The 16702-nt window shown below is 53.9% G+C and overlaps 1 protein-coding gene across 5 annotated transcripts in view; it reads right to left on the bottom strand.

The window, feature by feature from the left end:
* The window catches only part of MYO7A (myosin VIIA), a 113343-nt gene that overhangs the window by 68764 nt on the left and 27877 nt on the right, over positions 1-16702 (bottom strand). For all 5 annotated transcript variants that reach the window (XM_069555469.1, XM_069555466.1, XM_069555468.1 and 2 more), the window contains exons 5-15: positions 14669-14853; positions 13868-13989; positions 13624-13766; positions 13257-13370; positions 11760-11913; positions 10982-11058; positions 10327-10446; positions 9433-9575; positions 8283-8493; positions 7738-7873; positions 3707-3813 (exon numbers count right to left, since the gene is read on the bottom strand). In XM_069555469.1, the coding sequence (XP_069411570.1) occupies positions 3707-3813; positions 7738-7873; positions 8283-8493; positions 9433-9575; positions 10327-10446; positions 10982-11058; positions 11760-11913; positions 13257-13370; positions 13624-13766; positions 13868-13989; positions 14669-14853 (1512 nt within the window). The remainder of the gene's footprint in view (positions 1-3706; positions 3814-7737; positions 7874-8282; positions 8494-9432; positions 9576-10326; positions 10447-10981; positions 11059-11759; positions 11914-13256; positions 13371-13623; positions 13767-13867; positions 13990-14668; positions 14854-16702) is intronic.

Below are 16702 nucleotides of genomic sequence, written 5' to 3'. Positions count from 1 at the left end.
CAGCCACTCCTGCCTCTGTGCTCTTCCTACGATGCACCAGGCAGGTTGGGGGCTTATAAAGCACTTTGGGGCTTTGCAGTTGCTGTTCCCTCCCTGCGCTGCTTTTCCTCCAGAATGCACGTGGTTGGCTTCCTCACCTCCTCACCAACCTCTCCGTAAGGCCTTTCCTGATCCCTCTTCACAACTGCAAAACCCCACCACTGGCTCGCCTCCCTCCATTTTTCCCATCTCATATATCACCATCTGACTTATGATAATTCACTTATTTGCTTATTAACTACATCCCCCTTCTGCTAGAGGGTAAGTCCCATGACGACAGAGGATTTCAGTTTTGTTCACTACTGTGTCCCCAGGACACAGGACAATATCTGGCAGATGATGGGCACCCAACAGGTATTTCTGATGGAAGGAAGGAGTAGGTGGGGGCTATGAGCCCACTTTCGTGGCCACCTGGTTTCTGATTTGGTTTTATTTCATTGAAGGGAAAGGTCATCTTTTCCAACATTTGTTGTTTTCTGGGATAATGTGCAGATATTTAGGGATGGGGTAAAGGCAGAAGTGAGAAATCCAAAGGTCTGTGTTAAATGATTCCATGGAGGGGATGTGAGAGGCAGGTACCTGAATGTAATGTGATTGGAGCTGGGAGGTCAGTGGCAGGAGATGCCTCCTGCATGAAGAGTGAATAAGTTTCCTGTGGACTCAGCTCGGTGGGGACATGTGCCTTGATTGGGGGTTAGGGGCTCCATGCCCTGGAAGAAACACCATGCTTTTGGCTTACTGCTCCCCTCCAGGAGTAATGATTGGGGTGGGGCTTCCCAGGGCACCCCAAGATCCAGACACAAGAGTCAAAAGGCAGAATCCAGGCACTGGGGACCTGCACAGGACCTAGGTTTTATCACTGAAAGGATGTGGACCTCCACCCTAAGGAGAGCATGGCAACCAGTATACCGTCATCCAATAAAATTTGACTCAGCATCCACACTTCACCAAGCCAATCTCCTTGTGCTTTTAACAGAGCTATCATTTTTCCAACAGAAACAAAGCATTTTCTTAAGACAACACTCTCACAGACAGCATGGTACAGTGAAAAGGAGCAGGAACTCAAAAGCCTCACTTTAGCCTCCACTTGTCCATGACCTTGGCCAAGTCCTGGCCCCTCCCCGAGATAGAAAAGTGAAAGTGTCAGTCGCTCAGTTGTGTCCAGCTCTTTGTGATCCCATAGATAATAGCCTGCCAGGATCCTCTGTCCATGGGGTTTCCCAGGCAAGAATACTAGAGTGGGTTGCCATTTTCTCCTCCAGGGGATCTTCCTGAACCAGGGATCAAACCCACATCTCACACATTGGCAGATGGATTCTTTACCACCTGAGCCACCAAACCTGGATCAAATCCCTGTGTGTCACCAGCTGTGTGACCTCAAACAAGTACCTTGGCCTCTCTGTAAAGCGGGGACAATAGTAATCACTCATGAGGGATTCACAGGGAATGAATGAGATGAGAAATATGTGTGTGTGGCTCACAGACTGGCCCAGAAGAGCAAAAGTGATTGTTATCAAATTGATCCCTGCCATGTTCTAATCCTGTGCTCCAAAAACTCCCTTGGGGGTGGGCGTTTCTGGATGCTGCCCACCCCCAACACCCCCTGCCCCCATCCCAGTCTTATGCTGGAACCTCTCCATGGTTCCTCTGCAAGTAGGTTCCCAGAGTCCAGGGGAAGGAGACTCAGAACAGGAAACTTCACAGGGAGGTCCCCACAGCCTCCAGGGGCTTGGAAAGAGAGGTAGGAGGACAAGTGGGTTCAGTGGCCTTTGAAGACTGCCCAGGAATGCATGAGCTTGGCAGGGCAGCTGGGTCTACAAGAGGAAAGACTGAGAAAACCCAGTCATTCCTATCTCACTAACTCTGCGACCTGCAGTGTGTGGGCTTCGGGGTGGGGACTACCGGTGCTGAGCTTCAGGCACCTGCACCCTCAGGTGCAGTGGCCCTATGCTCCTCCCATCAGCCAGCTGGGCACAGTGTTGGCCTGGAGCCAACCCATGGCAGAGCACCTCTGTCCAGACATGACATGCTACGGGCCCTGCTCTGCAGCTGTGGCTTTGTGAATTGTGCCAGGACTCTGCCAGGCACAAGGCAGGAGGGGGATGCCAGACACGCAGGAAGGGGGATTCAGCATTAAGACTGAAAGTGAAAGGATGTCAGAGCTAAGCAGAGAGGAAATCAAAGGTAGAGAAGAGGTCAGAGCTATGCTGCTGCTAAGGTCACCCCGCATCTCTGGAGCCCAGAGCACCTTGGGAGTTACACACAGCCTGGAGCTGGTTGTCAAGACACACCAAGAATGCTTTCCAGGACCTTCGGAGGACCAGGGTAGGGGGTGGCGTCCAGCCCCGGCTCCCTCAGATGCTGTGACTTGGAGTGAACCACACACCACCTCTGAGCTTCAGTCCCCGTCTGCAAAATGCAGAAACCACCACCTGCCCCTCCTGCTTCACAAGGTTAATCAGAGGCTCTGACTGAGTCTCGGATGTAGAACCCCTTTGCAGCGCCTGATGGGAAGAGCAGGCCTTGATACCTCCAGAGACTCAAGGGAGCAGAGAACTTGGTAGACAAGGTTTTGGGTCCCAGCCCGGGCCCCGGTTCACTGGGCAAGTCTCATCTCTTTCTCTAGGACTCAGTTTCCTCCTTTAAGAAACTGAGATGCCTGCAGTCCACACAACTCAGTAAACAAAGGCCAAACCACTCCACAAATCACTCCACAAAAACACACACTCCACAAAAATAAATGAAAACCAAACAACAACAACAACAACGGCCCTTTCCCCAAGCCTCAGTGCCGTGGGGGCCAAGGACACAGCCCAGTCCCAAGGGCCACTGAGGCCTCTCACGCCATCCTCCGTCCCCGACTGGGGTCTTTTACCTTCACAGAAGCTGCTGAGTGGCGGAGAGTGCCCGATGAATAACCACAGAGAAACTACAACAGGAACCACAGCGCACGGTGGCGGCAAGATGGGGTGGGGGGCAAGGAGAACGTGGTGGGTCAGAAAACAAGAGGGCAAAACCCACCAGGGAGAGGGGACGAACCTTGGGGCAGCAGGGCTTCTGTGGGGTGGGGCAACACAGGCAGCTGGACAGGCACGGAGGGGGCCGCGGCTCTGCCCTCCGGCGAGTCCCTCCTGCGCTCTCCAGGCCATGGGACAGAAGGAAATTGCAGAACAAAAGGGCATACAATCCAGCAGGTAGTCCACCAGACTACCATTCCAGGGACAAAGAAAACACCAAGGGTGGGAAATTCTCCATCCCCCATGTGGGGGTCCAGGGCTGGTGAAAATAGGCTTTTGTGCCTGTTTCTCTCAACACCCCCACACCCATCCACACCCTCAAGGGTAGACGTTCCCCCTTCACCCACACTCCGTTAGTGGCTAGAGGGTCGGAGAGGGGACCCCAAAACTGAGTCTTGATCAGGCTCTGCTCTGCCACATCTCATGTGATCCTTCTCTGGGCCTTGCACCCCACCTACACCCCCTAATTAGTACAAGAGGACCAGATAGGAGAATCTTGGAGGCCCCCCAGCCTGGAACCACAGCAAAACACTGCCCCCACTGTGTGGCCAGAGGAGCTCAGCTGAAGCCACTAGACAAGGGGATGCCTAGACACAGGCCCAGCTTCTGGGGGCCCTGCCTGCCCAATGAAAGCCACACCCCCACGTTACCATGGCAACGTCAGCCTGGAAGATCTGCTTGATGAACTTGTTCCTGGAGGAGTGCACCAGCTGGATGATGTCTCCATGCAGGGTGTCCCGGTTCTTCTCCAGGAAGCCTGGGCAGCACCACAGAGCAGTCACACACTATAACTCCAGTGGCCTCCCCCCAACAAGACTCACCCCCTTCCCAAAGCCACCATGCCTTGTCCACAAAGACCCTCAAAATCCCCCTAGTTCAACCACATCCACTTTACAGTGAGGGACTCTGGGGCCGAGAGAGGACAGTGGCTTGCCCAAGGTCACAGAGAAAGCAAGGGGCAGGGCCAGAGCTAGAACTCAGTCTCCCCAGCCACATGCTGCCCCCCTCTTCCAGGCTTGGGCAACGAGAAGGGAGGATGTCTCAGTCCCCAGAAGGGAGTGAGGCTACCTTTTCCACTGAACCACCCCAACGCCTGAAATGCTAGCTTTAGTCTTTTGAACGAACATGAGATAGGCTGGGTCACTGGGGCGTGGGATCCTTTACTGGAGTGCTTGCACCTGGACAAAGCTCTCCCTGAGCAACAGAAACAAAGAAGCTACGAGACTAAAAATAACCGCAGCGCATGTGCAGCTTGGGCAGTTATGAGCAGTGAGATACAAAAAGGCTACAAACCAACTACCATTTCTGCTTCTGCTGGGAGCAAAAGCAGGACATTGCCTTGCGGCCCTGCACACAGCACCAAGAGTGTGAGCAGGCCACGCCAGCCACCCCTCCAGCCCGACCCACCTCACCAATCCGCCCCCACCCTCACCTCATTTAAGGAACCAGTCTGCCCCACTCAGGGAGCCAGCAAGGGCACGTGTTTCTTGTTCAAGCTCCCTCACTCCCTCATGCTGCAGCACAAACCTTAGTAAAGCCTTGCCTGAACTTCTTGCCTGGCTTCTTATCAATTTCTATGGATTAAAGAGTCCAAGGACCCAGATTGGTAACAGAGGTGTCAAAAACTTTCCTTAAGTGGGTCCCCTAGGAGAGAATGCAAGTTCGTCTGGTACCAGCTAATAGTAAAGGAATGAAAGTAAACGTACCTTGGTTTTGGATATTGCCCTCACAGCTGTAATGCTCACAACTTCCCCTGTATATGTGGGACAGGTGGAGATTATCTTCCCCAACCCAGACAAGGAAAAAAATCAATGTGCAGAGAAGCTAAGCAAACTGTCTAACACCCACAGCAAACTGGGGGCAGAGTTAAGAGCTGAGTCCAGGAGCCCAGGCACCAGTCCAGGGAGGCTCCCTGCACCACACAGACTCCAAAGAGGGCTGCCATTCCCAGGCCTGAGGATTTAGGAGCTGGTTAATGGGGTCCTTGATAGGCTGGGGCAGAAGATGGGGTGCCTGAGGAGGAGGAACCCTGCAGAGAAGCAGCACCCTTTCCCCCAGGACTCAGACTGCCCTGGCTGGTGGACAGCACAGAGACCCAGTGTGGGCTGCCCACCTGACATCTGGGGATGGGCGAGCTGCACCCAGTACCGGAAGTGGGGCTCTGAAGCTAGGATGGAATTGTAGGGCCCTAATTAAAGCATAAAGAAGGCTGAGCACCAAAGAATTGATGCTTTTGAATTATGGTGCTGGAGGACTCTTTAGAGTCCTCTGGACTGCAAGGAGATCAAATCAGTCAATTCTAGAGAAAATCAACCCTGAATATTCATTGAAAGGACTAATGCTGAAGCTCCAATACTTTGGCCACCTGATGCGAAGAGCAGACTCATTGGAAAAGACCTTGATGCTGGGAAAGATTGAAGGCAGGAGAAGGTGGTGGCAGAGGATGAGATGGTTATATAGCATCACTGACTCAATAGACATGAATCTGAGCAAACTCCAGGAGATAGTAGAGGTCAGAGGAGGCTGGCGTGCTGCAGTCCATGGGGTCGCAAAGAGTTGGACGTGACTTGGTGACTGAACAACAGCAAATTAAAGCTCTATGACAGACTCACTATGAGGCCCTACAGAGTCCAGTTCTGGCCCTTCTGTTCCTTATCTTTTGAATGAGCATGATGTATCCATGAACTCTTGCTTCTTTTTGGATCACCTAAACCACTCATGTTTTAAATAAAATGCTTAACTAAAACAGTGTTCTGTGAACAGAAAATGCCAACAGAATTGTTAAAAGTAGCTCAGAAATGATTAGTGACCTTAGGCAAGTCATTTCCCTCTCGGGGCCTCAGTTTCCAAATCCATAAAAGCAGATGAGTCTTCTGTTCCCTCCAGATCTAATAATATTCTATAATTTTATACGTGAGTGGAGTTCACTCAATTCTCATTTTCATGTCCCCAGCAACAGTATGAAGTATGAAGCCTGGCCAATGAATGTTAGTTGACCTGAACTGAAAATACGCTCTCTTACTCTAAACAACAGATCCATCTGCTTACCCAACAGGCCTTCAAACTTAACGTTGGCTTCCTACTTTCTAACAGGAGGGTCAGATCTCACACCTGCTATTTTAAGGAAGGCTGATGCCCCTCTGATCCCATAACTACCGCATGGCTCACTCTCTGCCTTCTGGACCAATTCAACAAGGAAGTGTGAAACAGGTGGCTCTTTGCTTGTTGAGAATTTCACTGACTTTGGCTGTGGGAGGGACCCTTTAGGACTGAGGGCAGTAGGACAGACACATCCCACAGCTGATGCCCACTCAAGGTCAGCTCTTTGCACCAGGGTAGGAGGGGTGGAGTTGGCAAGGGCAGTCTGCGGGCTTTTGACAGACCATGTAAGAATTCCAAAGGGAAAAACTTAACTATGTTCTGACCTTCTTCCTCACTTTCAGCTTTAAAAGGAGCCCAATTATATCTCCCAGGAGAAAAGAAGATGCAAGTCCTTCAAAGACCAAACTCGGTCTTGTTGCTCAAGGACTTTTGGTGGCTAACTGTGCTGGTTCTAGATCTGGCTTTGCACCCAGCAGGCTGTGGGATCTACAAACAGTTAACTGCTCCTTCTGAGCCTCACTTTCCCCTTATGTGCAAAGGAGTGTTGAGCCCATACAAAGAACTGAAACCAGGGCTAAAGAAGATACTGTACACCCATGATCACTTGTACTGCAAGGAGATCAACCCTGAATATTCACTGGAAGGACTGATGTTGAAGCTGAATCACCAATACTTTGGCCACCTGATGCGAAGAGTCGACTCACTGGAAAAAACTCTGATGCAGGGGAAGATTGAAGGCAAAAGGAGAAGAGGGCAGCAGAGAATGAGATGGTTGGATGGCATCACTGACTCAATGGATACGAATCTGAGCAAACTCTGGGAGATAGTGGAGGACGGTGAAGACTGGCGTGCTGCAGTCCGCGGGGTCGCAAAGAGTTGGACACACCTTGGCGACTGAACAGCAACGCCATGTTCACAGCAGCACTATCCATAGCAGCCAAAAGGTGGAAACAATCCAACTGTCCATCAACAGATGAATGGATAAATAAACGGTGCTGTGTGTGTGTGTGTATATGTATATGTATATGTATATATATATGCAACAGAATATTATTGTCATAAAAAGGACCAAATTCTGACACATGCTACAACATGGATGAACCTTGAGGGTATTACGCTAAGTGAAATAAGCCAGACACAAAAGGATGAATACTGTATGTTTCGCTTATATGAGGCACTTGAATAGTTAGATACGTAGAGGCAGAGAGTAGAGTAGAGGTTATCAGGGACTGGGGGTGAGGGGAGGATGCAGAGTTACTGTTTCGTGCATACAGAGCCCCTGTTTGGGGTGATGGATAGACTCTGGAGAGCGGTGACAACTGCACAATATCGTGAGTGTAGTTAATGCTACTGAATTGCAAACCTAAAAATTGTTAAAATGGTTAATTTTATATTACATATATTTTAACAAAATTTTATAAACTCTGAAAAAAAACAGCACTGAACCCAACGTTTTCTAACATCCCTTCCCTCTTCGTATTTCAGCACTCTGGTGTGTCTGTCCGGGGCTGGAGAAGGGGGAGGAAGGGAGGGAACACAGGCAAAGAGGGACAGCCAGCCTCGGGGGGCCCTCCTATACCTTGACTCTCATAGTAAACGATGCCTGCGAAGTGGTTGATCCCAAACTGGGTCTCGTGATTGTTCTTGGGGGGAATGTAGTTCGAGTTGAGCTTGTGCTGGGAGTTGAGCTTATGCAACATGGTGGTGTCCGTGCCCTGTGGGAACCGAGTAGCACCCATCAAGCTCTCCCTCTCCTCCCCACCCCACTCTCCACCAGGCCCCATTGCCTCTCCTGCCCGCTGTCTTTTCACCCCCCTTCTGTCTTTCCCAAGAGCCTCCCTCCCTTTATTTATATCCCAACACAGAAGCTCTCTGGGCCTCCGTTTCCCCATCTGTGAAGTGGGTAAATTGGAATTACAAAACCTTGAAAGTACATCCCAGTATAGGAAATCTTTTTCCCAAGATTAAAATCATGCAAGTAGCCCCTCCCCAACTCCAAGACATATTCTGTGCCTGGAGCACCTATTCTGTGCCAGTGGTATACTTGGATCTTCATCGTATGGAGGGAAGGAGTCTCGTCTGCCCTGCCCTGCCCTGCCCTGCCCTGCCCTGCCCCAGGCCCACCTTGGGGAACTTGCTCTCCTCATCGATGAGGGAGATGATGTTCATGGGTTTGTTGGCGATCATGTCCAGGGCGTCCTGGTTGTCTGTGAACTCGATGTGCAGCCAGTCAATGCTCTCCAGGTCATACTCCTCCTGCTCCAGCTTGAACACATGCCGCACGAAGAACTGCTGCAGGTGCTCATTGGCAAAGTTGATGCAGAGCTGCTCAAAGCTGCAGGGATGGGGGGCAGCAGGGGAGGGGGAGGGGTGTTCAGGCCCTGCCTTGCCGCTCAGGGGTGACCCCAGCCTCATGTTCAGTGTGCCCCTGGGATTTTCAGTCTCCAACCTCCTCCATGACAGAAGAGGGCATGAAGGCCCAGCTAGGGCACAGGACTCACCCAAGGTCACTGAGTGAGTCAGAGGAGAGTTAAGGATGGATTACCAGGCCCTGGGAAAGGGCTGGCCAATGGGCACCACACCCCTGGCAGAGCACCCAGGAGAGGAAGAGCCAAGGCACTGGGGAGGTGGGCCTCAAAGATTCAAAGCATCAGCAGATATGGGAAGGGGGCTCATGAGATCTGGCAAGCAAGGCCTTGAGGGTGACATCTCTGAGCCACCAACTCAGCATTCTCCCTGGTGACTGACACTTCATGTGTTCTGGGTAGAGAGAAGGCTTTGAGACACCTCAACATTATAGGAATTGAAGTGACTCACCAGGGGTAACATAGCTAAAAAGTGGGGCAAGGCCAGCTGCCTCTAGCCCCAGCATTCTCCTGGGCCTGCTCCATCCATCTGCACTTCACATGGCCCCCCAAGAGGGGTGGGACATCAAGCATGGCCAAGACCCCCATCTCAAACATTGCTGTCTCAGCCTCACTTGCTTTGAGGCATCTTGCAGCTTGGAAATGGACCAATGGGTAACGGGGAATAGAGTGTCACAATGGGTAAGAGCCTTTGCCCCACCACCACACTGGCCTCAGCTGGCCCAGGGACTGGAGGGGATGGGGAGGAAGGGGAAGGGCCCCCAGGATTCTGTGTCTGGAGTCACATTTTTCAACAGCCTGGAAGAGTGTGCTTGGGACTAGCTAAATGTAGTTTAAAGGGAGAGATGTGATCTGTAAGTCCACACTTTTAGAAGAAAATTCCCATAAGACACAGCCCCATGCGGTACCTGTTCACTGCAAAGTTCTCGAACCCAAAAATGTCCAGGAGACCGATGGACCGGCGAGAGTTCTTCACTTCCTGGGAAGGGGGCTTATAAATGGCTGCATTGATCTTGTCCACAATCCACACGAAGAGCCGCCCGTAGATGCCCTGAAGGGAGATGCGGCTGCATAAGCCACAGCTTCCCAGGGAGACTGGCCAGACACCTTCCCTGGGCCTCGGAGACCTCACTCTAGCCTCTTCCTGCTGCAGGAAACCCCCACGTCTTTATTCCAGCTGTTCCCTCTGCCTGGAGCACCCTCTCCTACCTGAAGAACGTCTGCTTGTTTTTCAAAGCTCTATGGAGATATCAGCTCCACCAAGAAACCTCCCCTTCCCTCCCCTGGAAGTTTCGGCTCCCACCCCTCCAACCATGTCGCCTCTACAACTCTGGCTATCTCCAGGGTCCCAGAGCCCAGCACAGGGCCTGGCACAGGGCAAGGGCTCAATGGATGACAAAATGGCAGGACTGGGGGCCTCCCCACCGGGCCCATTCCCTCTGCGGGGTCTTCTTTAGAAGGAGAGACCAGAGAGGGTATCCACAGGGCTGGGAATAGCACAGCAGACTGAATGGCCAGCAAATATGATTCAGCATGAAGCAGGCCAGGGGTGGAAGGCCTCAGGTCACCAGAGCTGTTCGGGCCCTTGAAGAACACAAGTCCCAGCCCCTTGTGGGATGGACGAATCAGGCTCAGGGGGAAGGCACACTCTTGTCCAGGCCCCAGAGAGCCAGTGGCTGGAGCTGGACCCAAGGGCAGAGCGGGGTCAAGGCTGACATCCCTCCAGCTCTGTGGGCTCCTCGGCTCCTGCCCATCAACAACCCAGCCTCTCACGGGGCAAGGAGAGCAGGCGGCCACTCCACCTTGACGAAGGCATCTCGCACGTCCAGCGCCTGCTCCTTGCTGAGCGGAGTGGACACTGTCTCCCCGCGAGTGATGAGGGTACGGCTAGTCAGGCAGTTCATCAGGTCTGGGGGGTTCACCTGGTGGGGCAACATCCAGGCACTCAACGCAGCCCCCTGCCAGCCCGCCCCTCCCTCGGCCACACCTAGAACCCCTCCCGCTTTCCAGTCAGGCCTGGCCCAGCCTGCTCCCTCCACTGGGAAAGCCCTCCACAGCCCACAGCCCAATCCTCCCCAATCGTCAAAACCACCCAAATGCCTCTCTCCTCCAGCCCCTTCCCACCCCCAGGATGTCACCTGTCCCTCCAGGGCTGGCTCCACTGGCTCAGACTCTGACTTTATTCATCCCAGTTTTCCAACTCAAGGCAGAGGCTAGTATATATTTACTAAAAGACTGACTGACCTGCTCAGGGCCCCCAGACCCCCACCCTCTCCAGGGGCAGCTGTACTAGGTCTCCACTCCTCCTCTGGGGCCCGGTGCCAGCACAGATCCTGCCTACAGCTGGTTGGTTCTCAGTGCTGAACTCCCAGGATTCTCCAAGCAGAGGGCCCCAGCTCCCTGAGCCAGAAGTCAACACCGTCCCTCTGAGAGAAAGAACAGCAGGCTCTCACTGACCTCCAGCAAGGATGCGGCCGTGGCCAGGGATGGCGAGAAGAGGACCTCGCAGGCATCCAGGTTTTCAAACGTGCGGTCTGTCAGCAGCAGTAGGCACAGCGTCAGGCAAGGGAGGTGGGGTGGGGGACAGCCTAGGGCAACGGGGTAGCTCTGCCCACGCTCAGGGGGACTGCCCTGTCTACGGAGGGCACCAGCACCATGATTAAATGCTTTTCTGGGCTAATAGCTGTCTGACGAGTGTTGTCTCCATGAGCCATGGGCACCATGAGGGCAAGAAGCAGGAATGCCCAGCATCTGGCCCCCTGCCTGACATCCAAGTAAGCAGACCCTGGCAATCATGCCCCGTGCCACCTCCCATGACCCCTACTCCAGACGCCCAGAGTAAGCAGGGACTCCTGACACAGGCCTGGCGAACTTGCCTTGCCCTGGGCCTGACACCGTCTGCCCTTCCCCAGATGTGCCCTACTCTGTCAGGCCTAGGACCTTTGCACAGCTCCTGTTTCTGCTCAGCGCACCCACTCTCCAGGTCTCTGTCTTTCAAGACTCATTAGACTGTGAGCGCCTTAGATCTGGGATCATTCATTCATTCACTGAGCAAACTTTCCTAGGGCTCTTGCTTGGTCCAGGAACCATGCTGGACACCAGAGCAAGAGCAGAGTGGACCTGGCACCACCTCCCACCCCGGCACACTGTCAGTGCCCTGGGAGTGCTGGACGAGAGAACGCATTGCCTTCACTAGTCTTCCCTCCTCACTAGAGATGGCCGCTGGGTCCCTCACCCTCATACTGCAAGTTGCCCAGGTGCAGGATGGCAGCTAGAAGCTTCGAGATCTCCCAGTTCTCTGTGTCAGTGAACATGAGCACCTTCATGGCCGAGCGGATGTTGGCATATTCCTGGCTGTCCTCACGGCCCTCACAGGTTATGCAGTTACCCTGGTGGGAGGAAGTTGGAAAGTGGGGAGCAGGAGGGTGTCACAGAGACCATAGGTTACCCCAGAGAGGCAGTGCCTGGGCTGGGCCAGCCTGGGTTTCTGGGCACTGACCTCACCTAGGACTCCTCCAGAAAATCTAGAAAGCTCCTGGCTAGGCTTCTCAAGAACACATTCCTGCATCAGGGGAGCCTGGACGCCCCTTCTTCCCAAGAGTAAGAGGAGCCAGATCACTGATGCCAGGCCTGCCACTGTCATCATGCCCTGCAGTCACAGTACCAAGGTTTTACCATGCTCCTTGCCCGCTGTGGACACACACTCTCAGGGACTTGAACCCCTCACCAGGTGCAGCCTGGGGTGGAAGGTGGGGTGGTGACTGTCGACAGGCAGGGTGTCAAGGGGTCTGCCCCACTGTGTGTGCCTATGAGACGTGTGTGTGTGTGTCCAAGTGTGCCAGCCAGCTAAAGGAAGTGTCCAGGAAGGCCTGTCACACCTGCAACACACACACACACAACTTTGTTGTCCCATATCTCTCATGTGCTATAGCCCATATTTGTGTCCACGTGGCTGGCCAATCCTCCCAGGGCAAAGGAAGCCAGTGCCCCCCAGGCCAGCCTGCTATGTGCATGGCCCCTCACTGGCACTGAGTGGCAGCAAAGGCCTCTGGCCCCCTTATCCTTGGTGGCCAGACCCCAGCAAGAGGCTGGCACCAGGGCCCAGCAACCAGTTAGCACCCAAGGCTGAAGCCACAGCAGCCTGTGCTCCACAGTCCTGGGGGAGCCCTGGCAGAGGTCACAGTCTCCACGACCTCAAAGACTAAAGTACCACAGCACATGTGTGCAGGCAGGGCCTAGTGTGCATACACATGGGCACATGCCTGTCTATGAGTCCCTGGGTCCGGGACACCTACACATTTAGGAATGTGTGTGTCTGTGGCAGGCTTCCCAGGTGACGCTAGTGGTAAAGGACCTGCTGCCAAGGTAAGAGGTATAAGAGACGCAGGTTCGATCCCTGGGCCAGGAAGATCCCCTAGAGGAGGGCATGCTAACCCACTTCAGTATTCTTGCTTGGAGAATCCCATGAGCAGAGGAGCTTGGAGGGCTACAGTCCATGGGGTCACAACGAGTCAGACACAACTGAAGCATTATTACTAGTATCTGCAGCGAGCATTCATCTAGATGGGTGGGGAAGCAAGTGCGTGCCCACATGGGGAACATGCTTTACGGTGGGCTGGTGCCCGTCAGAGGATGAAAGAAAGCCCACAGCAAAGTTCCCACCCACCAGGCCTGGAGCTGGGGAGGGGCTGGGACAGGTGTCCCCCTCCCCGGGTGCCCACCTGGGCCTCACCATGGCCAAGTAGTTATAGTCTGTGGCCTGGCCCAGGCCCAGCTTCTTCTTCTGCTCCTCATTCATGCCCTCCAGCATGCAGTAGAACACGTGGTAATTCCTTTCATCCGGGGCCTGAAAACGTGGGCACAAGGTGTTGGGGAACGGGAGGGCAGCACAGGGCCATTGGGCAGCACACAATCAGACTATAAACAGTTCACTGTTTTAACAAGTGTCTCATGAAAAAGGCCCCATGGGTGGGTTTCCTGATGGGATCCCAGGCCCTGAGGCAAGCAAGCAGGAACACAGGGACAAGCAAGGCTATGCAAAGTGCACCCCACACTCCGCACCCTGAGTCAGGGGCTCCTGTGCAGGGGCTCAGGCCCACCTGGCGACAGACTCGTGACTTCTCCAGCAGGTACTGCTCGATCCTGGCACCCTCGATGGCGCCCCGCTTGTTGAAGTGGATGTCAATGTACTTCCCGAAGCGGCTTGAGTTGTCGTTGCGGATGGTCTTAGCATTCCCAAACGCTGCAAGGGTAGGAGAGGGTCACGGGTCATGGGTCACAGTCATGGTCAACTCTCCCCCGCCCCACAGCCACCCTGCTCCTCCCTGAGTGCCCCAGTCTTACCTTCCAAGATGGGAGTTGCTTCCAGCACCTGCTGCTCAATCCACGAATGCTGACCACTGATGGCCGCCAGGAACTGCAGGATCAGCTTCGTGCTCTCTGTCTTCCCCGCCCCCGACTCCCCACTGCAGAGGAGACACAGGCAGAGGCGGGACCTGTTACAGCTGCTGTCCCACTCCAGTCAGCTCCTCATCAGTAAAATGGGCTGAAACTAAGGACCTTTCGGGGCTTCCCTGGTAGTTCAGATGGTAAAGAATCTGCCTGCATTGCGGGACACCTGGGTTCAATCCCTGGGTTGGAAAAATCCCCAGGAGGAGGGCATGGTAACCCACTCCAGTATTCTTGCCTGGAGAATTCCATGGACAGAGGAGCCTGGTGGGCTGCAGTCCATGGAGTCGCAAAGAGTCAGACATGACTAAGTGACAAACACTTCATTTTCAAGGACTTTTCAAACCTGGGGAAGGTAAAATGAGCTTGGTTAACTTTCCTTCCCCTCCATTCATACTGCCACACAGCATGGCATTAACTTTGTCAATGCTCTGTCAATTAAGTCCTTTTATCCTTTTGTCCTTTTATCCTCTGCCCAAGAGAGAATGGGAGCCTGAGATTGCAACTGACCATAACTTAACAGGAGCCAGCAGTAAGGTTGGCATCGAAAGCTAACATGAGCTCTGGTGACATTAATAGAGATATAAGGCCTGGGAAAGGGGAGGTGATTCTCTATATTATGAGGCATTAGCAGGAGCATAGAGCAGGAGTTCTAGGGGCTAAGCCTGGCACTCCATGCTGGTGCTGGGTGCCCACCTGATGATGCAGCACTGGTCACGGCTGTTGCGCTTCATATTGAAGTAGCAATTGTCAGCAATGGCAAAGATGTGGGGGGGCATCTCCCCAATCTTCTTGTTGGTATACTGGCGGATGTGTTCTGGCGAGTAGATAGAGAGCAGCTGGTAGGGGTTCACAGCCACCAGGATGGAGCCCGTGTAGGTCTGTGGGCAACAAGGAACAGAGAGCTCATCCCTTCCTATGTAGGGGGGCTCTGGTTCTAGAAAGCTCTCAGGCTCTGCCCTACTCTGTCCCTCTGGAAGTCAGAGCACTGGCTTTGGTGCTGGAATCCTACCTCCCTATGAGGTGGGCAGTGGAGGGTGTGTAAGCAGCGGGCTTCAGGTTAACATTGGGCCGGCTCAGAGTAGGTGCTTAGAAACATTTAAAGAAAGGAGGAAGCGGGGGGCGGGGGAGGGAAGGAGGGTCTTGAAGCCTCGATTTCCTTATCTTTATCTGTAAAATGGGTATAATATAACTGTCTATGAAGATTAAAGAAGATAGTGGACTTTAAAATTCATAGCACCCTGCAGGTGACCCTTAAAGGCTGACTCCCACCTTTGCCTCCAAACCCTGCACCTCAAACTATGGGAGTAAAATTCACAAACTGGACCCTTCCAGAGTGGAGGAGATGGGTAGGTGAGAAGGGAGTGGAACGAAGCCATCAAGAGCTGAAGGGGCTGGGTGGGCCCCCGTCTCTGCAGCACTGCCCCTGCAGTCTGGGTGCAGCCCCCCTGGGTGGTGCGGGCACAGGGGCCAGGCACACCTCAGAGAGCCTTCCGGGGGGTTTCCCTCCTTGAGCTCCTTGGTTAGTGCGCCTGGGCGCAACATTTCCTGCCGCGGACCCAGACCCTGCCTCACAGGGGACAACAAGGCCTGGTCCTCCTGCCTCCAGGCCACGGTGAGGCTCTCGAGGGTTACTTCTCCTTCTCCGCCCCCCACCGCTCCCCACTCCAACTGTAAAAGGTCACACCCAGCCTATCATTGGTGATGAATCTATTGACATCTGAGCCCAGATGGGCTGAAGAAAGCTGTGAGTATGCAGGGGAGGGAGCAGCCCCATCCATCCCCTCCCACCTGGGGCCACGGGCATCACACCAAAGCCACAGCCACATCCTGGCAGCCTCAGCCCCTAGATGACCATGCAGGGAAAGCGCTGCTGCCAGCACCACATACCAGGCCAGTGCCCGCCGCAGGGCCAGCTGTGCCATGCAAAGCGGCCCTGGCCTGAGCGCCCCAGACCCAGGCTTCCTATCAGACACCACCCTTCTGAGCCCCAGACGACCCTCCTCTCCCGATCCTGGCTCTTCCTCTGAGTAGCCCATGCCAGAAGCAGCTGAGCCTCACCAGGCCGACCGCCTGACCATGTGCCAGAGCCTGAGCAGCAGAGACAGGGCGGGATGGGGAAGGAGGCTGGAGGGGAGCTGCCAGGCCAACCCCGCCGGAGAGCGGGAACCTGCTCTGTGCTACTCACCCGCCCTCCACAGTTGGTCTGAGGTTGGAAAGTAGGGACAAAAGAGAACTCATCAGTGGGAATGGGGTGATAAGGATCTGCTCCACCAGCAACACCCAACACAGCCCAGGTGAGTCCATTGGGCTGACTCCCCAGAGCAGGACCTGTCAACCTCTAGCCCCAGGGGGCCTCGGCCACTGTTCCCCATAGCTCAGCCCAGCCGAGCAGTGGGAATCAGCTAGATTATGGTCCCCAGGTGGGAGAGAGAGCCACAGAAACATCCCTGTGAATTTAAAAAGATGGTAACAATAACCCCATATATGAGACAGCGAAAGAGACACAGATGTATAGAGCAGTCTTTTGGACTCTGTGGGAGAGGGCAAGGGTGGGATGATTTGGGAGAATGGTGTTGAAACATGTATAATATCATATATGAAACGAATTGCCAGTCCAGGTTCGGTGCATGAGACAGGGCGCTCAGGGCTGGTGCACTGAGATGACCCAGAGATGGGATGGGGAGGGAGGTGGGCAGGGGGTTCAGGATGGGGAACATACGTACACCC

Source organism: Ovis canadensis, chromosome 15, assembly GCF_042477335.2.
Source record: "Ovis canadensis isolate MfBH-ARS-UI-01 breed Bighorn chromosome 15, ARS-UI_OviCan_v2, whole genome shotgun sequence".
NCBI lineage: Eukaryota > Metazoa > Chordata > Mammalia > Artiodactyla > Bovidae > Ovis > Ovis canadensis.
The sequence above is the reverse complement of the archived record's forward strand: the minus strand, read 5'-3'. Positions and strand labels throughout refer to the sequence as shown.